The sequence below is a fragment of the Triticum aestivum genome, chromosome 3A (genome assembly GCF_018294505.1).
Source record: "Triticum aestivum cultivar Chinese Spring chromosome 3A, IWGSC CS RefSeq v2.1, whole genome shotgun sequence".
NCBI classification, from domain to species: Eukaryota; Viridiplantae; Streptophyta; class Magnoliopsida; order Poales; family Poaceae; genus Triticum; species Triticum aestivum.
Window position 1 is genome coordinate 574422233 of NC_057800.1, and position 22868 is coordinate 574445100.

The following is a 22868-nucleotide window of genomic DNA, read 5'->3' on the forward strand; positions in this document are numbered from 1 at the left end:
CAAATGCGACACCAACTTCATGCAAACGACGGTTTTCCTCTCGCATCGTTTTCGGCTTCACGTTGTATGCCACCGCGGGCACGACTCGTCAACCGCCGCCCCCCTTTGCCGGGCCACCGAAAGACGTCACGGGAGGCCGCACCGGCACGGCACAACCCGACGCGGACAGGAACCTCACGAGATGCGTCGGCCGCGCCTCGCCGCCCGTCGGTACGCTGGACGCCAGGCACGACGCCATCCTCTTCAGAGCTGCGCCATCTCGGTGGCCGTCGAACACGAAGGCGGACGTGACCGGCGCGTCGTTGGCGACGACGCCGCATCGTTCGCCGGCCCCTATCAGCTCCACCGGCAGGTCGAAGCACGGCGACGGGCAGTATCCATGGACGGCGCCACGGTCGTCCCTTCCCCCCGGCTCCACCAGGAAGTCGAAGACGATGTTGCTGCCGGAGTAGAGCGAGGAGCACTCGAGCTTCTCCAGGGACGCCGCGCGGGTTAGCAGCACCTGCGGGGGTTCCTGCTCCGTGCGCCGGTCCTGTTCCGGCGCCGCTGGCTGCCGACTCTCGCCGGTTTCCTCCGGCTTCTTCTTGGAGAGTCCTGGGAGGCAGAGGCACGTGAACAGCGTGCCGCAGGTGAAGCCGTCGCGCTCGGCGTTCGGCACTTGGGACATGGCGCTCGCCGGCAGGTACACACAAGTTCGAACGCCTTGGAGGGGATAGGGAGATGTCAGCCCAGCGCAGTACCGGTATATAGTGAGGTGCGTCAGGTCACGGTGGCGGGTGGTGGTGGAGTGGAGGGGCACACCGCCGGTCAGCCCGCTAGATCGTGTGTTTCATGATTTGCTGGCTTAACTTAGTCGTCGGGGCCCACTTACATACTCGTTCTGCGTAGATCTAGCCGTATGGCGCTTGGTTCGTTTGACTCGACTTCGTTCATGTGCTATGCATGCTCTGCATGATCGCGATACCATGATACAACCGCTAAAAAATTCAAATTTGCAAGTTTCTAAACAAAAAATGAGAAAAAAATCTGAATGTTAACAACATATGAGTCTACAATCTCTAAAATTTACAATCCCAAATTCGAAATGCACACGGAGAAACAAAGAAGACAAATTCAATTGTGAATGGTGTTCATGCTAGATTTGCCCCCTTTGTTTCTCATTGTATATTTCGAATTTGGGTCTGAAAATTTAAGGTATTGTATAAACATATCTAGAATTTTGTGGAGACTTGCAAATTTGAAGTTTGAGGAGTGGTGCCATGTTGTCATGTGAAGTGTGGTATCATGTGATATTCCCACCTCGTACTATACTGGTTTCAGTGGAACCGAGGGAGTACATCCGTATTGCCAATACATTCCAATTCACCAAACTGACAAGATCAATTCAAGTTATTTGAAAGCGCACATATCACCTAAGAATTTTTGAAGATAGCACAGACTACAGTCTACAGAGTACACCACCCTTTGGTGATCTTCTCAATCTCAGTTCTTCTCTACAATTAGTTTAGCTCTTGCATGCCCAGCCTCTATCCGGTACTGCTCACCCATCCCCAGGTGCGTCATCAAGAACCAGACGACGGTGAGCAGCTCGCCGCCGTTGCTCAGCTGCTTGGCGTGGAAGTTGCTCCGGTACTTGCTCGCGGCGTAGCAGAGCATCTCCACCCACACCACGCGAATGAGCCGCCACCTCTTGCCGGGCGGCAGCTCCAGCAGCGACTTGGCCAACCGGCACGCGTCGAACAGCACCGACTTGCTCCTGTCCCCCTTCACGTCCCTCGGCGCAATCTCCGCGTTCACCTCCAGCACCATCCTTGCCGCGGCACGCTCACCGGGCGTGCGGCCTCCCGCCCGAAGAAGTTCTTGGCCTCCGCACACGTGTCGCCGAACCGGATCTGCCCGATGCCCGCAGTCAGCATGAACGGCCGGGCCACGAGCAGGAAAAGCATGTAGTTCGACACCGCCCTGCTGATGCTGACATACTCGGTGAGCTTGGCGTCGTCGTTGTCGTCGTCCGAGTAGAAGCAGAGGTCCGTGGCGATGTGCCAGAGGAGAATGCTCTCGTCGAACTCCGCCTCGACGCTCCAGCCGAGCTCCTTGTAGTAGCCCTTGCACTGGAGCGCCCACTGGCCCCTGTGGTTGCTGAACTTGCGGTAACTCTCAGTGTCGACGATGCTGAGCGCCTTGTCTTTCAGCTCCCTGAACACCGAGATCTTCAGCTCGGACGACACGTCTATGTGCCAGATGTATAGCCAACTGTCCCAGTGCCCTTTGAGTCCGAGCAGCGTCAGGATCTTGGTGATCAGCGTTGGTTTGTCATGGAGGCAAAAGCTGATGAGGTTGTGCTGCGCCATCAAATTGGACCACTTCGCCCGGCTTTCTGGCCGGAAATACTTTATGCACCGGAGGATTAGATGGCTCAGCGAATGGCAGATGGAACCTTTCAGAGCTGCGTATGTCCAGTATGATACAAGCATCATACCAATGGCAGAAACCTCCAAGCAAAGCGCTCCTCCGAATAACAGATTGGTGATGAGGACATCGATGCCGTCATACGACCCGCGTCGACCCTTGTGTAGCACATTGAAGAAGACGCACGCTGTCGTCGTGGAGACGAGCGTGACACAGCGGAACAGGCGGCCATAGCAGGTGTGCATCACCGCCGCCTTGGAATGCAGGGTGTCATACATGAGGGACAGCTCGATCTCGATGATCTTGTACGCCTGCTCCGGCATCAGCCGCAGAAACGTGGCCTGGCTCATGGTACGGTCTTGGAAACTGAGGATGAGGTTCACGAACAGGCGCTTGAAGGTCACGAAGAAGCACCGCGCCTCGGTGATGACCGTGGCGTAAGGTACGGTCTCCTCTGTGATTGCCGGGGCGGTGACCCCAGCACGTCGCTCTGACTCGATGATGATCTCCGCCCGGAGCCCCGCCTCACGTGTGAAGCGATACTCCTCCATGAACTTGGCGTAGTTGGGGCCCGGGTCCGGCATGGTGACCATGCCGCTCCGCAGGTTGTCCATGCTGGCGCACTTGAGCGCCCATGTCCTCTCGCCGTACTTAAGAATGCCGCTCAGGAACATGAACACGGCCGGGTATAGGATATCGGCACCAGGGCGCGACTTGGAGAAGACGTAGACAGCAAGGGCAACCTGTTATAACACAAGACAAGGCAAGGCTTGGTTGTTTCAAGTTTGTGAAGTGAGCAGTACTAACTCTGTCTGAAGTGCAAAAGATTGGAGAAATTAACCATACCTGCGACAGCAGGCTGAGCAGGTGACGCTTCCAGAGCTCGTTATCTTCAATGGAGAAAGCGGTGATGGTGTCCTGACCACCAAGGTGAAGGAGCAGGAATGGCGCCCAGAAGACCTGGATGCGGTGGTTGCGGTTGAAGAGCAACTGTGCATCGTCGCAGGCGCCTCTGGGCACGCGCGTCTGGGAGAGGTACCCGAGCGCGTAGATGGCAATGGAGTCCGCGAGCAGGTAGGCGAGCCAGAGCAGCACGCTGAGCAAGGCGGAGACGTTGCGCTTCCGGATGCCGGCGGAGAAGAGGAGGAACACCTGCAGCGCGAGGCTGGTGAGCACAAGCACGCGGATTTCCCACTCGTTCCACACAGTGAACAGGCCTCCCATGGATTGTGTGCTCATGCCGTTCCCCTCCATCTCTGCCTTCCACTCCGGCGGCTGGCACTTCTCCAGGATCATCGTATCCTTATGCTCGTGGGGAGACTTGGCTCCTGGTCTTCCATGGGGTCAACCTCAGGCGTCATTGGTTTTCTTAATGATTTCAAATGGGACATGTACGCGTCTTGGAAGAAGAAACAAGTTGGCACTATAAGTTAAGGGCCGTCACTGTCTTGGTCTCTGCGCCCCTCATGGTTCAGTTAGCTCCCCCCTCTTTATCCCTTGATTATCCTGTGAATCCATCAATCAACAACTGAAAAATCCTCCATCAAACTACCTTCTTACGAGCAATTTCTGACCGGAAAAGCCGAAGGGGTCGATGGCCATGGTGGCGCAGTTTCTGGTTAGAAAGTTCGTTGATAGCATGGCGGAGGAGGGAGCCGCGGAGCTCCCTTTCAGCTCCCACTTCTACGACATGAGGGCCGGGTTGGAGAAGGCAGCCATTTCTTCCACCAACGCCGATGAGCTCCGAGAGTGCATGTACGAACTCAATAGCCTGCTCTCGCAGTGCCGCGTGCTCACCAACCGGCCAAACACGCGGAGCTGCTTCTTCTCCCCCTCCGAAGCGTGGCTTTCCAACAAGGTCAAGCAGCGGGTGATCGCCGTGAAGCGCAGAGTCCTGCAATGTGTCCAGAACGACGACCCCAACGGCGATGCTGCAGCATTGCAGCAGGAGAGCACCACCACCGCCGGGTTCAGCCGCTGGACTACTTCCTGGGTTGAGGAGAGCAGGATCTACGGATTCGACCAACAGCTCGCGGAGCTAGAGTCCAGGGCGTTCGGGGACAGCAGCCCCGGACGACTTACAGGCGTCGGCATCGTCGGCATGGGCGGCATCGGGAAGACTGCGCTCGCGCAGCTCGTGTTCAACAGCCCGATGGCCAGGCGCCGCTTCTTCCCCAGGATCTGGGTGTGCCTGTCGCGCACCTCTTGCATTGGCAAGGACGTGCGCAATGAAGTCTTGCAGAGCATACTTATGGCCCTCGGACTTGAAGAGGAGTTCATACTGGCCATTGATAGCCTGGGAGACCTGGAGGTAGCTGTCCATGAGCAGCTCAAGGGGAAGCGGTACCTCATAGTATTCGACGATGTCTGGAACGTCGACGACTGGTACGCCGACATCGCAGGCCATGAAAATGCCTTGTCGAGGGGCGAACAATTGCAAAATGGCCTTATGCTTGGGTTGCCCAAAGAGAGAGGTGGAGTTGTGGTCGTTACCAGCCGGCAGGAGCAGGCAGCAGAGATGATGGTGAGGAAGGGTAGTGTGTACCGTGTGGAGCCGCTGGCCGACAGAGAGAGCGCCTGGGCGATCTTTATGGATGCTCTGAACAAGGAAAGACAGCGTCGATCTCGCAGCTATTAACAACCTGAAAGAGGAAATTCTTCAGACCTGTGGTGGGCTACCGTCAATGGCCAAGGCAATGGCAGACATCTTCGCAAAAAGTCTAACGTTAGCACCATCAACTTCTAGCCAGGAACTTAAGCTTGAGTAGTGGAAATGTAAAGTAGGCAATATGCCTGTCATGGACCAAAAGAAAACTACATAGCAACTGTATATGAATTTTATGGATTTGTCACATGAAAGTTATGGCATAAATTCTTATGAATGGCTGTGAGAAGAAGATCTACAGGCATGTACCATTTCTCCCTGCAAAATAAGTTTGAACCCACGTAGAATTGAATGTTCAGTGCTTCTGGTTTCCTCATAAACAAAATGTGCAGGTGTCAGACCTTTATGGCTTTCACAAATATATTGTGACAAAAATTCAAGACAAACATACATTGTGCAGAAAGTTAAAAAGGCTGGTAAATTTTCACTTGAAGGCCGTAACAAACTTCTGCATGACGCCGTGAAATAACATGTGTGAGAGAGACTGACCATAACTTGCACAACTTTGGTAGAGACTCTGATCAAACTTGCTTTCCAATATATCACTCTCTCCTGACAATGCGCTCACATGAAAAAGCCTGAAAAGAAGAATGACAAATCAGTAAAAATGGATGAATTACTATTGTGTTCCTACATCATAAGTTCATAACCATAGGCCACATATTTGTTTGATGAAGCTCAAATTTATCAACATTCTGTAGCTGATAAGCTGTACAACATATGCAATCAAATAATTAAGACAACAAATGGATAACCTGGCTTTGTGCATCTCCTTTTTCCACTCTTTTTTTTCCTTTGTATTTTTGTTTCAACATTGAGGGCGGAAATTGACTTATTACATATGTAATAATGAGAACTCACTTGATTTGGTGCTTTGTTCTACTCTCTGGTTTCCTGGGTGTCGTAGTTCATCCACACTCCATCCTTGTCACAAGGAAAAGATTCTATGTTGCTACATCTGAATACCTCCAGGAAGGTCAGGTTTGGAAACATCTCATTCACCTGGGTCCATTCTACTCCCTCCATCACACTTTAAAGGGCGTATCTCCAAAACCAATTTTTTTCACAATTAGAGGGAAATAGGGCGCAGGTCATTAATTAGCCCGCTGAAATTACTCCTTCCGCTTGGTGCGCATGCATGGTGTGAACTGAAACTTTAGGTGGAGGTGTGAATCGGTTTTGTTTGCATGCATGGCTGTGCGAGGCCTTTTATTGGACGGGGAGATTACTATGCGTTTGTTTAGCGATTAATTAGGCACATATCCTTAACTACCGCAGCTCCAGCGCATCATTTATTCCTGCCAATCGCTAGCGACCTTGGGCCCAGAGAGATGTGAGGTACGCCCTTTAAACTGTGATGGAGGGAGTAGTACCAAGTCATTCAAGAACTTTAAACGCAATATCTCAATGTTCCACTGCTCGGACATGCTCTTCTCTCCAAAAGTGCTCAGCATTCCTCCTGTGAAGTAGAGCCTCCGCAGTCTCAACAGCCTACTCGGACTCAACCAAACCGGTATGTTCTCACCAGGGAAGCAACGCAAGTCTAGCTTTTCGAGATGGGGAGGAAGGGATAACGAATTTAACAACGCTGTTGCTGCAGAATCTTGTTGGCCCGCTCCTTTCTTTGACAGCAACACAGCCCATGTAATTGTCAGCACACGAAGGGCTTTGATGTTCTCAACTACATGCAGTTCGTCTTCTGTCACTAGAACTTTGCTTCCAATATATATGCTTAGCTTCTTCAGCTTGCCCAGCCTGATCAGCTCCGCTACCTGACAATTGTACTTGCCTGTAGATCCACCAATGACAAACCCTTTCAGCACTTGGAGTTCAGTAAGCAAACCAATGCCCCTTGGCATGCCCTCCAAAAGGTAGCATTCTGAAACGTCCAGGTGGGTCAGCATCTGAAGAGACGTGATGCTCTCAGTAAGCCTCTCAAGGTTATGACAAGCATGAAGATCCAAGATCCTGAGATTTGAGAGTGCGCCGATTGAAGCAGGAAGCTCTGCGATACGGGAGATACCCCGCAGACAAAGATATTTCAATTGTTTGCATGACTGCAACCCTTCCAAATATTCAGTGCTGTCAACCTCAATATGGTATCGGTACAAGTTATGCCACCGACCTAGTTGGAGAACTTCGACCTTCCTCAAATCCAAGAACCAATTCTTGTCGAACTGGAGGTATTGCTCGCTCACATTGAATATTGCAAGAAGGTAATCTGGATTGGACTGATTTCTGAGTGGTGCCGTTTCTGTTGCCTGAATATGTTCTCCTACTAGACAAGCACGGCGAGTACCTGAAAAGCCCCATGTTGCATTGCCATCGGAATCAAATTCAAAAAATCGTTCTTGCCTTGCAACGGTGACCAACATACGCCGAATCCAAGGATGCAACTTGCATTGGTTCACACTACAGTTACGTTTATGACATACAGGTTCAATCATCTCTGCAGTGATCAACTTCTCAAAGCACTCCTTCCCAATATCTTCAGTTGTCTGACTTCTTGTGGCTTCTACTAACCCTTCACCAATCCACCAATGGATCATAGCCCTCTTGCTAATAATGGAATTTTCTGGGAATATAGAGAAGCATAACAAGCACAGCTTCAGCTGAAGATCAAGATTATAATAGCTAAGCTGCAAGCTAGATATCGTGGAGCTCTCAAGGATTTTCCTCTCAATCTCCAATTTTTTCCATTGCTCTGAAGCATTTGCGGACAGCAATCTAGATGGTAAAGATGATCATAAAAACGCAGGAGCTGCTGGCTTGATCAAAGGAACATGGAGAGGAAATTTCATGCGGTCTTTTAAGTTGGACATTTCAGTGTTCACAATCTGAAGCTTAGAATGTACCTTGCTAATTGCTAATTGCAATTCAGAAGAAAAACATACTTGCTTACTAAAGAGCATGGATGCCATCACTGGACCGGATTCGCTAGGGCACATCTATCCAGTTCGTAAAAACATGCTAGGCCATGGAGCATAGCGAGTGTCTACACCGTCAATAGGCAACCGTGAAACAGAAATAGGAATAGAAATTTGAACTCTAGATGCGGAACTCTTACTCTTTCCGCGGCAACAGGTAGGCTCGCATACAGAACAAGGTAAAGGGGAATAGAAGGGGGGAATCCAGGCCGGCGAAGAAAAGGGAAATTACCCGAAAATACAGAAGGCGGCGGCGGTATATAATACGAACTCGGCGGGGCGATGATCCTGCTCTGCTCTGCAGCTCTATCGCTCTTCGCAGAGACAACGGGGCAAAGCTGAGATTTAGGTCACTTTGGCGTTTTTTAGTCGCTGGTTTGCTGCTTGGTATAAAAAAACTGCTATTTAAGATATTTGGATCCAAATAATATGCTCCAGCAAATGATGGTGATGTAAATTTATTTTTTGAGCAACTGATATTTTGCTATGTCTGACAGATTTGTCATGAAGGTCTCTGAAGATGTAAATCAGAACGGCAAAACGTATAATACATGCGATGTGTAAAGAAGAGAAGCCGAGAGGAGAGACCAGATCAAAGGCTTCAAAGCTATAGGCCCCTCCCCTCCCGCGACGCTCCCGCGCGCGTCCGGGGGGCAACCCTAGCGCCGCCGCCGCCACCCCTCTCCTTCTCTCTCTCCTCCAACGCCACCGTCAAGGGGCACGAGCGGGCGAAGCCCGGTCGTTGCCGGCGGCGGCGGGGCCATTTCATCTCCTTGCGCGGGAGGTGCGGCGCGCGCCGGATCTCGCCGGTGGGGATGTTGCGCTGGATGCCGGGCGTAGCGGTGCGGCGGCACTCCAGAGTGGGCCAGCGACGGCAGCGTGGCATCGGGCGACGGGCGGCATGGTGGTGGTGCAGGTCGGCAGGTGGCGGCGGCGGCGGCTGCCTCGCAGCAACGCCTTGGCGCCACGTCTGGCGCTGCGGGTCGTGGGCGACCCCTCTCGCCGTGGATCTCTGGTGAAGGGTGTTGGGGAACGCAGTATTTCAAAAAAAATCCTACGATCACGCAAGATCTATCTAGGAGATGCATAGCAATGAGAGGGAGAGAGTGTGTCTATGTACCCTCGTAGACCGAAAGCAGAAGCGTCTATCAACGCGGTTGATGCAGTCGTGCACCTTCACGATCCGTCCCGATCAAGTACCGAATGTACGGCACCTCCACGTTCAGCACACCTTCTACTTGATGACGCCTCGCCTTCTTGATCCAGCAAGAGGGGCGAAGTAGTAGATGAGTCCCGGCAGCACGACGGCGTGGTGACGGTGTTGGTGAAGAACGATTTCTGCATGGCTTCGCCTAAGCACTACGAAAACTATGACAGAGGATAAACTAGAGGGGACAAGGTTGCCGGCACACAGCTTGGTGTTTCTTGATGTGTTCCAGGTGCTAGCCCAGCCCCTCTATTTATATGTTGAGCCCTGGGTTGAAATTTGGAGTAAAGGCCTCCTCAAAATCGGTTTTGCCCGCAAGGGAGAGTCCTACTCGGACTTCCAGGACTAGACGCCACAGTCCTTGGCGTCTGGCCCAGACGACATGGGCCTCGGCGTCTGGCCGAGGGCCAGACACTAGGGTCTTCGGCATTTGGCCCCCTGGCCTCTACAAAACTCCTTTTGCACCGACCTAAAGCATCATGGGCTTCACCCCTTGGCCGAACCATATCATCATATATATCAATCTTTACCTCTGGACCATCCCGGAGCTCCTCGTCATGTCCGTGATTTCATCCAGGACTCCGAACAACATTCGGTCACCAACATACATAACTCATATAGTACTATATCATCAACGAACGTTAAGCGTGCGGACCCTACGGGTTCGAGAACTATATAGACATGACCGAGACATCTCTCTGGTCAATAACCAATAGCGGAACCTGGATGCCCATATTGGCTCCTACATATTCTACGAAGATTTTTGTTGGTCGAACCACATAACAACATACGTTGTTCCCTTTGTCATCGGTATGTTACTTGCCCGAGATTCGATCATCAGTATCATCATACCTAGTTCAATCTCGTTACCGGCAAGTCTCTTTAATCGTTCCGTAATGCAACATCCCGCAACTAACTTATTAGTCACATTGCTTGCAAGGCTTATAGTGATGTGCATTGCCGAGAGGGCCCAGAGATACCTCTCCGACTATCGGAGTGACAAATCCTAATCTCGATCTTTGCCAACTCAACAAACATCATCGGAGACACCTATAGAGCATCTTTATAATCACCCAGTTACATTGTGACGTTTGATAGCACACTAAGTGTTCCTCCAGTATTCGGGAGTTGCATAATCTCATAGTCATAGGAACATGTATAAGTCATGAAGAAAGCAATAGCAACAAACTAAACGATCATAGTGCTAAGCTAACAGATGGGTCTTGTCCATCACATCATTATCTAATGATGTGATCATGTTCATCAAATGAAAATACATGTCCATGGCTAGGAAACTTAACCATCTTTGATTAACGAGCTAGTCAAGTAGAGGCATACTAGGGACACTCTGTTTGTCTATGTATTCACACATGTACTAAGTTTCCAGTTAATACAATTATAGCATGAATAATAAACATTTATCATGATATAAGGAAATATAAATAACAACTTTATTATTGCATCTAGGGCATATTTCCTTCAGTCTCCCACTTGCACTAGAGTCAATAATCTAGTTCACATCATCATGTGATCTCACATCAATAGTTCACATCTTTATGTGATTAGTTCACATCTTCATGCGACTAATACCCAAAGGGTTTACTAGAGTCAATAATCTAGTTCACATCTCTATGTGATTAACACCCAAAGAGTGATCATGTTTTTCTTGTGAGAGAACTTTAGTCTACGGGTCTGCAACAATCAGATCCGTATATATTTTGCAAATTTCTATTTCTACAATACTCTGCACGAAGCTACTCCAGCTAATTGCTCCCACTTTCAATGTGTATCTAGATCGAGACTTAGAGTCATCTAGATCGGTGTAAAAAGCGTGCATCGATGTAACTCTTTACGATGAACTCTTTTATCACCTCCATAACTGAGAAATATTTCCTTAGTCCTCTAAGGATAATTTTGACCGTTGTCCGGTGATCTACTCCTAGATCACTATTGTACTCCCTTGTCAAAATCATGCTAAGGTATACAATAGGTCTGGTAGACAACATAGCATACTTTCTAGAACCTATGACTAAGGCATAGGGAATGACTTTTCATTCTCTTTAAATTTTCTGCTGTGGCCGGGTTTTGAGTCTTTACTCAATTTCACACCTTACAACTTAGGCAAGAACTCCTTCTTTGACTGATCCATTTTGAACTCCTTTAAAATCTTATCAAGGTATGTAGTCATCAAAAGTCTTATCAAGCGTCTTGATCTATCTTTATAGATCTTGATGCCCAATATGTAAGTAGCTTTACAGGTAATTATTTCTTTGAAAAACTCTTTTCAAATTCTCCTTTATGCTTTCCAGGAAATTCTACATCATTTCCAATCAACAATATGTCATTCACATATACTTATCAAAAAGGTTGTAGTGCTCCCACTCACTTTCTTGTAAATATAGGCTTCATCGCAAGTCTGTATAAAACTATATGCTTTGATCAACTTATCAAAACGTATATTCCAACTTTGAGATACTTGCACCAGTCCATAGATGGATCACTGGAGCTTGCACACTTTGTCAGCATCTTTAGGATTGAAAAGACCTTTTGGTTGCATCATATACAACTCTTCTTTAATAAATGCATTAAGGAATGTAGTTTTGATATCCATTTGCCAGATTTCATAAAATGCGGCAACTGTTAACATGGTTCAGACAAACTTTTAAGCATCGATACGAGTGAGAAAATCTCATCGTAGTCAACACCTTGAACTTATCGAAAACCTTTTGCGATAATTCAAGCTTTGTAGATAATAACACTACTATCATCATCCGTCTTCCTCTTGAAGATTCATTTATTCTGAATGGCCCACCGATCATTAGGCAAGTCAATCAAAGTCCATACTTTGTTCTCATACATGGATCCCATCTCAGATTTCATGGCCTTAAGCCATTTCGCGGAATCTGGGCTCATCATCGCTTCCTCATAGTTCATAGGTTCGTCATGGTCTAGTAACATGACTTCGAGAACAGGATTACCATACAACTCTGGTGCGGAATGTACTCTGGTTGACCTACGAGGTTCGGTTGTAACTTGATCTGAGGTTTCATGATCACCATCATTAACTTCCTCACTAATTGGTGTAGGCATCATTGGAACTTATTTCAGTGATGAGCTACTTTCCAATTCGAGAGAAGGTACAATTACCTCATCAAGTTCTACTTTCCTCCCACTCACTTCTTTCGAGAGAAACTCCTTCTCTAGAAAGGATCCACTCTTAGCAACAAAGATCTTGCCTTCGGATCTGTGATAGAAGGTGTACCCAACAGTTTCTTTTGGGTATCCTATGAAGATGCACTTCTCCGATTTGAGTTTGAGCTTATCAGGTTGAAACTTTTTCACATAAGCATCTGTAAAGCCCCGGACACACCCGCTGGTGGTCGTTACTCCTGGCGGGATCTAGACTGGCCCCATAGATCAATACTAGTCTTTTCTGCGCACTTTGTCCTCACTCGTGCGCACCCGAGAGCAACTTCCCGGTCGGTCACCCATCCTGACACTACTCCAAGCTGAGCACGCTTAACTTTGGTCGGTCACCCATCCTGACACTACTCCAAGCTGAGCACGCTTAACTTTGGAGTTCTGTCCGAATGGGCTCCCGGAAAAGCAGGAATTCCTTATTGATATGAGTAGTCTATCATCCCTAATAAGCCAGGCCATCATATACACCCCCACTCAGAGGAACCAACGTCCTCGTCGGGCCACGGGAACGTTCCCTCTTGGCACATACGTCTGTGCTTCCAGTCCAGTACATGTGCCATGCCATGTGCCATGACGGGTCACAAACTTCATGAATAACATGACCACGCACCTATCTGCAACCATCCGTGTAACCGCGAGGGTCGGCTCTGATACCAACTTGTAACGGCCGGACACACCCGCCGGTGGTCGTTACTCCTGGCGGGATCTAGACTGGCCCTACAAATCAATACTAGTCTTTTCTACGCACTTTGTCCTCACTCGTGCGCACCCGGGAGCAACTTCTCGGTCGGTCACCCATCCTGACACTACTCCAAGCTGAGCACGCTTAACTTGGGAGTTCTGTCTGAATGGGCTCCCGGAAAAGAAGGAATTTCTTATTGATATGAGTAGTCTATCATCCCTAATAAGCCAGGCCATCACAGCATCACAACCCCAAACTTTAAGAAACGACAGCTTAGGTTTCTTGCTAAACCACAGTTCATATGGTGTTGTCTCAACAGATTTAGATGGTGCCCTATTTAACGTGAATGCAGCTGTCTCTAATGCTTAACCCCAAAACGATAGTGGTAAATTGGTAAGAGACATCATAAATCGCACCATATCCAATGAAGTACGGTTACGATGTTCGGACACACCATTATGCTATGGTGTTCTAGGTGGCATGAGTTTGTGAAACTATTCCACATTGTTTTAATTGAAGGCCAAACTCGTAACTCAAATATTCGCCTCCGCGATCAGATCGTAGAAACTCTATTTTATTGTTACGATGATTCTCTACTTCACTCCAAAATTCTTTGAACTTTTCAAATGTTTCAGACTTGTGTTTCATTAAGTGGATATACCTATATCAGCTCAAATCGTGTGTGAAGGTCAGAAAATAACGATACCCGCTGCGAGCCTCAACACTCATCGGATCGCATACATCAGTATGTATTATTTCCAATAAGCCAGTTGCTCGCTCCATTGTTCCGGAGAACGGAGTCTTAGTCATCTTTCCCATGAGGCATGGTTCGCAAGCATCAAGTGATTCCAAAAGCCCATCAGCATGGAGTTTCTTCATGCGCTTTACACCAATATGACCTAAATGGCAGTGCCACAAATAAGTTGCATTATCATTATTAACCTTGCATCTTTTGGCATCAATATTGCGAATATGTGTATCACTACGATTGAGATTCAATAAACCATTCACCTTTGGGTGTATGACCTGAGAAGGTATTATTCATGTAAACAGAATAACAATTATTCTTTGACTTAAATGAATAATCATATTGCAATAAACATGATCCAATCATATTATGCTCAACGCAAACACCAAATAACATTTATTTTAGGTTCAACACTAATCCCGAAGGTAAAGGGAGTGTGCGATGGTGATCTTATCAACCTTGGAATCACTTCCAACACACATCGTCACCTTGCCCTCAACTAGTCTTTGTTCATTTTGTAACTCCTGTTTCAAGTTACTAATCATAGCAACTGAACCAGTATCAAATACCCAGGGGCTACTATGAACACTAGTAAAGTACACATCAATAACATGTATATCATATATACTTTTGTTCACTTTGCCATCCTTCTTATCCGCCAAGTATTTAGGGCAGTTCCTCTTCTAGTGACCATTTCCTTTCCAGTAGAAGCACTCAGTTTCAGGATTGGGTCTAGCTTTGGGCTTCTTCATGAGAGTAGCAACTTGCTTGCCATTCTTCTTGAAGTTCCCTTTCTTTCCCTTGCCCTTTTACTTGAAACTAGTGGTCTTGTCAACCATCAACACTTGATGCTTTTCTTGATTTCTACCTTCGCTAATTTCAGCATCACGATGAGCTCGGGGAATCGTTTTTGTCATCCCTTGCATATTATAGTTCATCACAAAGTTCCAGTAACTTGGTGATAGTGACTAGAGAACTCTGTTAATCACTATCTTATCTGGAAGATTAACTCCCACTTGATTCAAGCGATTGTAGTACTCAGACATTCTGAGCACATTCTCACTGGTTGAGATATTCTCCTCCATCTTGTAGGCATAATACTTGTCAGAGGTCTCGTACCTCTTAACACAGGCATGCGTCTGAAATATCATTTTCAGCTCTTGGAAGATCTCATATGCTCCATGGCATTCAATTTTTTGAAGTCCCGGTTCTAAGACATAAAGCATGGTGCACTAAACTATCAAGTAGTCATCATATCGAGCTTGTCAAATGTTCATAACATCTGCATCTGCTCCTGCATCAGATCTGTCACCTAGCGGTGCATCAAGGACATAATTCTTCTGTGCAGCAATGAGGATAATCCTCAGATTATGGAGCTAGTCCGCATCATTGCTACTAACATCTTTCAACATAGTTTTCTCTAGGAACATATCATAAATAAAACGGGGAAGCTATACGTGAGCAATTCATCTACAACATAGATATGCAAATACTATCAGGACTAAGTTCATGATAAATTAAAGTTCAATTAATCATATTACTAAAGAACTCCCACTTAGATAGACATCCCTCTAGTCATCTAAATAATCATGTGATCCATATCAACTAAACCATGTCCGATCATCATGTGAGATGGAGTAGTTTTCAATGATGAACATCACTATGTTGATCATATCTATTATATGATTCACGCTCAACCTTTCGGTCTCAGTGTTTCGAGGCCATATCAGCATATGCTAGGCTCGTCAAGTTTAACCTGAGTATTCTGCGTGTACAAAACTAGCTTGCACCCGTTGTATGTGAATGTAGAGCTTATCACACCCGATCATCACATGGTGTCTCGGCATGAAGAACTATAGCAACGGTGCGTACTCAAGGAGAACACTTGTACCTTGAAATTTGGTGAGAGATCATCTTATAATGCTACCGCCGTACTAAGCAAAAAAAGATGCATAAAGGATAAACATCACATGCAATCAATATAAGTGATATGATATGGCCATCATCATCTTGTGCCTTTGATCTTCATCTCCAAAGCATCGTCATGATCACCATCGTCACCGGCTTGACACCTTGATCTCCATCGCCACATCGTTGTCATCTCGCCAACTATTGCTTCTACGACTACCGCTACCGCTTAGTGATAAAGTAAAGCAATTACATGGCGGTTGCATTTCACACAATAAAGCGACAACCATATGGACCCTGCCAGTTGCCGATAATTGTGTTACAAAACATGATCATCTCATACAATAATTTATATAATCACATCTTGACCATATCACATCACAATATGCCCTGCAAAAACAAGTTAGACGTCCTCTATTTTTTTGTTGCAAGTTTTACGTGGCTGCTACGGGCACTACAAGAAAAATACACTTCCGTGATGATACGTGTTTGTCACATTAGGTCGCGTTTTTTGTCATGCATGTACATCCATGACGATTTTATGACAGAATCAAGATAGCCATACCTGTGTTGTCGTAGAAGTGTTCCATGACATACCAAAATTATCATCATGGAAGTGTCCACTTCCATGACAATAAATCACGCGTCACAGAAGTGCTTTCGTCAAGGGTAACCGACACGTGGCATCCACCGTAACGGAATGTCGTTAAGCTATCGGGTCCGGTTTTGGATCCGATAACCCATTAACGGTCCGGACCAATGGGGATTTTCCACGTGTAGAATCATCATTGGCCGGAGGAAACACGTGTTGCCTCACCGTTGGGACAGATGTCATCCACTCATTGGACAGAGAGGCGCCTATGATAGGTCGACACATGGCACGGCCCAATAGTGGCCCATTCCGGTGAAAAAGATCGGCCCAGTAAAAATTAGCAGGCTGGCCCATATAAGGCCTACTTGTGTCAGGTCCATTTAAGCCCACGACCCATACGAGATGTGCCAATTCGGCCAATCAACAGCCCGTTAAAGATTTGACACCATTGCAGCCCATCGTCAGTTCGAGCCCGTTAACAGCCCGCTATATATTTGGGCTCAATATCAGCTCGATGAGATTTCGGCCTGTTAACGGCCCATTCAGTGGATGGGCCAATTTTCACGATGTACATCTTTTGGCCTTTTAGCGACCCATTTAAATGTTGGGCTAATTTCCGGCCTGGTGTGTCTTTCAGCCTGTTGACGGCCCATAAATCAGTTGGGCCATTTTTGTAGTCGGACCTGAGTTTCGGTCTTTTAGCGACCCATTTAAGTGTTGGGCCAATTTCCGGCCCGATGTGTCTTTCAGCCAGTTGACAACCCATATATCTGTTGGGCCATTTGTAGTCGGACCTTAGTTTTGGCCTTTTAACGACCCATGCCCTTCATGATCCAGTACCAGTCCGGTTTCTCTTTCGGCCTGCTAAAGGCCCACAACACAGTTGGGCCATTTACAGTATGACCTGACTTTTGGCCTCTTAGCGGCCCATGCTCTTCATGGTCCAGTGCAATCCCATTGTCTCTTTCGGCCTGCTAAAGGCCCACGGTATAGTTGGGCCATATGTAGCCCGAACTTAGTAACGTCCTATTAACGGCCCGTGAAATCAATTGGGTCCACCTGTTGCCCGCTTCGATGTCGGCCTATTAATGACCCAGGAGTTAAGAGGGCCGACCATTAACTTTCGGCCTGGTAACGGCCCATTAACTTAATGGGCCCGCTAAAGTTCGTACATGTCTTTAGGCCAAAGTAGAAAATTTGAGCCCATTACGACGAGCAATTATGTACGGGACCAAAACCGATCAAGCAAAGGTACGGCAACAGGGAAAAATGTTGCACATCCAGCATATATTACAGGAAATTACATCCACTGGCCAATCAAAGATAGATGGCAGTGCAAATAAATGAACATAACCTAACGATCTACAACGTCACAATCTGCAACCTCAGAACGAATGACGCCCATAAGCATGTGGGCAAGTTCTTGCTGCTTTGCTACACTATCTCTGAAAACATTGATCAGTTGTTGTGTCGCACGACTCTGCACCTCTGATTCCTCCACCATTTCCATCATTCCTTCAGCCATTAATTGGTTCACAAACATACATTTTTCCATTGCATTCGAGACAGAGGATACTGAACAGATTCAGATGGAGATTTTGGCATGCTTGTATTATTGATAGTGGAGAGTGTCTCGACCACTGCATCATAACATAAATTAGGAGGGGAACCAAACAGATTAATTATGAGTTATTGCCATATTACCTGGCCTAGATTTATTGGAAAGAAACAATGGGGTTGCCTTGCTGTTTTCAGAGTTTGTCTTCTTATCTTCAGCAGCCTGCACCAAATTAAGACACTAGCATTGCTATGATTGTCCAAGTCAGATAATAGGAAAGCAACATTGGCACAATGAACGTTTGGACAACTAGCCGACACCAAATTAACACAATATGGCACAACTATCATTAGCCAGGTAAGGTAATACGAAAGCAACATTGACACAATGAATGAATGGGCAACCAGAGAAGCACTACAATTCAGTAATGTGCATGCTATGACATAGTACACTCATGCAGCTCAGTATGCAAAACTACCAGACAGTTTTCTTTACAAAAATCAACATTGGCGCCTTTAACATTTTGCTACAACTAATTTTAGATCAGATAAAGGTTGGATTCACGCCGATTGACAAAATACATGCTGATGTAAAAATATAGTTATATACAACAGGTACTTACATCAACATTGGAGTACAGAGAATTCCCGCAAGATATTTTCCTCGAATACAATCCCAATGAAGGAAGTCTTCTATCATTTAACCTGATTTTCTAAAAGAGAGATGGGTAAGAAACATGTAGAAAATATGATCAGAATGATATAAAATTTCATGATGCAAGGATACGCACACGCTTCTTAGAATGGAGTTGACATTCGTTTGTTGGACTGGAGCGGACTAGTTATTTGGCCACTGGAATCTGCTTATTATCAGTGGGAGTTTGGTTTCTCTATGCTGGAGCAGTATCTATGAAAAATGGAGTTGGTTTATTATCTCCTGGCGTTTGGATCTTTTGCAAAGACCTGGTTTGTAACCCTTCAGATTCTAACATAGTCGTCTTCCCCTTGCATGCCTTATATAGAAGAATGGTGCTTCAATTATAAAACATGCTACAACAGAGATGGAATAGGTACTGAAGAATAGAAAGGCATGACATATTGACATGTATTCCCTCCATCTGGAAATAAATGGATGGGTCTAGGCGTATTGCGGTTCTAGATACATCCAGTTTTATCCATTTCTGCGACATGTAATCTGGACGGAGGGAGTATGACATAAGAGCTAGGTATACGACAGGACAACACAGTAAAAAAACACTGAAAACCCACTGCAGAACCAAAGTAATCAAACCCACTGATATGAGATAGTACACTCATGCAGCTCAGGATGCAAAACTACCAGGCAGTTTTCCTTACAAAAAATCAACATTGTGGCCTTTAATCATACATTTTGCTACAACTAAATTTAGATCAGATAAAGGTTGGATTCACGCCGATTAACAAAATACATGATGATGTAAAAATATAGTGATATACAACAGGTACTTACATCTGCATTGGAGCACAGAGAATTCCCGCAAGAATCTTTCCTCATAGACAATACCAGTGCAGAAATTCTTTTATCTATTAAGCTTATTTTCTAAAAGAGAGATGGGTATGAAACATGTAGAAAATATGATCAGCATGCTATAAAATTTCATGATGCAAGGATACGCACATGCTTCTTAGAATGGAGTTGACATATTTTTGCTGGACTGGAGCGGACTAGTTCTTTGGCCACTGGAATCTGCTTATTATCAGTAGGAGTTGGGTTTCTCTGTGCTGGAGCAGTATCTATAAAAACTAGAGTTGGTTTATTATCTCCTGGCGTTTGGATCTTTTGCAAAGACCTGGTTTGTAACCCTTCAGATTCTAACACAGTCGTCTTCCCCTTGCATGCCTTATATAGAAGAATGGTGCTTCAATTATAAAACATGCTACAGCAGAGAGATGGAATAGGTACTGAAGAATAGAAAGGCATGACATATTGACATGTATTCCCTCCATCCGGAAAAAATGGATGGGTCTAGGCGTATTTCAGTTCTAGATACATTATTTTTTATCCATTTCGGCAACATGTAATCCGGACGGAGGGAGTATGGTGTAAGATCTAGGGATACGATAGGACAACACAGCAAAAAACACTAGTTAAATGTAAAATTGTATGCTAGCGGAGTACGTACAGAAAAAACTAAGGCAACATACATGTGTATGATTGGGAAACTAAGATGGCATTGCAACAGAGCACTAGAACATCACTTCAATGTAAAAAACATGGTATGGTAGACAGATGAAGTACATACTGATGAATAACAATGCATAAGATATTCAGAAGCATGATGTCCAAATTAAGCAGATGGCATTGCGATAGAGTAGAATGACAGTACTTGAATTTGAAAACATGTTATCATGAATGGAATAGGTACTAAAAAACAGACAGGCATGACATATTTACATGCATGATTAGCATGCTAAGCACATGGCATTGCAACAGAGTAAATACACTCCAGGACACTATATGCATGTTGTACCCATATCATGGGCCAAGTTAGAGCAAGGACCTTGTGGGGGTGAAGAGGATTCAACATCTTTCTGTAAGTCTTCTGAAGAACTGCCTTTACATGTTCCATCATATTGGGTATCATTGACATCAAGTTTATTGGCCTTTACATTGCTCCGTGAGGTTCTTGTGGATATATCAGTGTGTGCAATTATATCTGACATGCATGGAAGACAACTAGTAGTTAGATTTATGTAATGAGTGCCTGTAGGAGATGACATAAATAGTAGGACAGGGGTTAACTAGCAGCAACAGGTCTCAAAAACTAAAGGAAGAACACAGATGAAAGCTACAGAATATGTATCATTTGTACTCGAGATTAACTAGATGGCACACAAAAGTATTAAAGAACAACATAGGTAATACTAGAAGTGGTATAATACTATAATCACCAGCCTGTGGGATAGCATTGGCTGATGGATGATGACTATGGAACAACGTTCCCTAAAGAACAAGTATCTTAGCTGAACTATGGAATATCGTTAACTCCTGAACAAGACCCGTAAGAGATCAGCATGAATATACAGTGAAATGTGATAATCTATTTTCCATGCTTAGATGAATAACAAAGCCATAAATGTTGCACACAAGTAAGATGAGGGTACAACCTATCTGGCCGCCATCCATAGGAGTGAGCATCATGTGCTGACTTGTCGATGGCCCTGCAGTTGTTGTGGCTGTCCATGTCGGGCACGCGCATTCGATGCAGGGAACTGTTGAGTGGGGACTATAGCTCCCTTCTGGTGTATGCTTCCCTTGTTGGAGCAGCTGCGGTGAGTCGGAAGACGGTGTGGCTGAAGATGCAGATAATGCATGATGTTAAGAACGACACATCTCTTTGATCTGAAGAAATACTAAGAGATCAACAGCAAGGTACGAGAGTGGTCACACGTCTGTTGGCTGAAGAATAAATTGGGGTCACATGATTTTATTTTATTTTGGTACTGTCCGATCTACGCCGGATGGCTTGATGGTCGTCTTGTGCCTCCCGGCTGACACTGTTAGGAATCTTCCCCGAAGAGCCAGCGACCAACGGCAGAGAAGCCTGCCTCCGCCGTACGTGGCCCCACCCAAAACCCCGCTCCCCGCCCCACCTCACTGCCGTGGTTGCGCCACCCCCAGGCCAATCCACAAAGACTCTCCGTCATCCAGATCCGACGGCGGCAGTACCTTCAACCCACACAACTCTAAGATAGCCATCTAAGCGTTTTTTCCACGGTGAACTTGCGGCCCCGCACCCTTACGTTAGACACCGGCCAACCGACAGCCTAGGAGCTCCGCCGCCTCGAGGGGTGCTACTTCCCATTGGGAATCAATTAGCCCAGAATAAAAATTCAGACAACTGACGCCTAAATAAAGTGATTTGAGATGAGGGTGCAACCTATCTGGCGGCATGGTGAAGTAGGCAGGTCCAGCTGCCGAGTCGGTGAGGCCGGCATGGTTGCGGTGGCGACTGGCGGCTGGGAAACAACGATGTCACGACGGTCGACGGCTATGGGGAAACAACACCGGGACTCTGGACGGATCCGAAGTTGGAGCCACTCCGGCGCCGTGAACAACGGGGGGGTGAATCGGCTCCGGTACGGTTCACGCGGCCATCGTCGAGGCAGCTCCAGCAACACGGAGTAAGAGGCACATGGCCCAGTGCACGACGGCAAATGGACAACGTCTTCGGCATTAGAGAGGAGGGCGGCTATGAAATTGGTGCGGTGGGGGCGCCAGGGAGGAGGGGTTGAGGTTTCGCGGCTCGGGAGAAGGGAGATTCTGGGGAGAAGGTGATTTGGCGCCCACGAGGTATGAATGGGGGGGATTGGGAGGAGAGTGGAACCATGTTTTACGGACGCATTTGTCTGAAATGTGAGGAGGAGTTACAGTTCTACCCCTGCCTTTAGGCTTCCCGGCTTGGGTCTGTGTACTGAGGGTCGGGGATAGTAGAGTAACATTGCTTCTCCCCAAATAGTGGGCGCGAGCGATTTCGGGCGAGGAGGGCGTGTTTTGAAATATAGTGGGCGCGAGCGATTTCGGGCAAAGAGAGCATGTTTTGAAATAGTGGACGCGAGCTACTTCGGGTGAGGAGAGCGTGTTTTGCTGACCATGGTTTATGAATTATTTGGCACATGTCATTTCGGCCAAGGAGAAGGTGCGCTTGGATGAAGTTACGAACCTACCCTCGATGTACAACGGGCCAATTGATGTGTGTCCCACATAGGACGGTAATTTCGTGTCTCCCATTTATTTGCTCGGGCGAATTCCACCGAGCACAGGATGTTTAATGGTTCGTTCAAAATTTGGGAGAACGAGCATCCACGTCTACCTTACCAAGTCGATTCGAATCAAATTTTGAAATATTAGCTTGCCACTTCTTTTTTAGATGGAGAGATGATGCTCGGGAGTAATGTGTTTTTACATGCTCGTTGCTAGCGATTTGCTATA

General features: G+C 46.6%; 2 protein-coding genes and 2 pseudogenes across 2 annotated transcripts; 1 reads left to right on the top strand and 3 right to left on the bottom strand.

Moving 5' to 3' along the window:
* On the bottom strand, positions 1-810 carry LOC123058684 (uncharacterized). The gene has a single exon (XM_044481388.1). The coding sequence runs from the start codon at positions 665-667 to the stop codon at positions 89-91; it is 579 nt and encodes a 192-aa protein (XP_044337323.1). The 5' UTR covers positions 668-810; the 3' UTR covers positions 1-88.
* A 465-nt stretch (positions 811-1275) lies between these two features.
* Positions 1276-3897, bottom strand: LOC123062303 (uncharacterized; annotated as a pseudogene).
* Positions 3898-4003: 106 nt separating this feature from the next.
* Positions 4004-5177, top strand: LOC123062305 (probable disease resistance protein At5g45440; annotated as a pseudogene).
* Positions 4548-7923, bottom strand: LOC123062304 (disease resistance RPP13-like protein 4). The gene is made up of 2 exons (XM_044485762.1): positions 5936-7923; positions 4548-5652 (listed from the first exon to the last, which is right to left on the bottom strand). Exon 1 carries the CDS (start codon positions 7621-7623, stop codon positions 6367-6369), a length of 1257 nt encoding a protein of 418 aa, XP_044341697.1. The 5' UTR covers positions 7624-7923; the 3' UTR covers positions 4548-5652; positions 5936-6366.
* Between the last annotated feature and the right edge of the window lie 14945 nt (positions 7924-22868).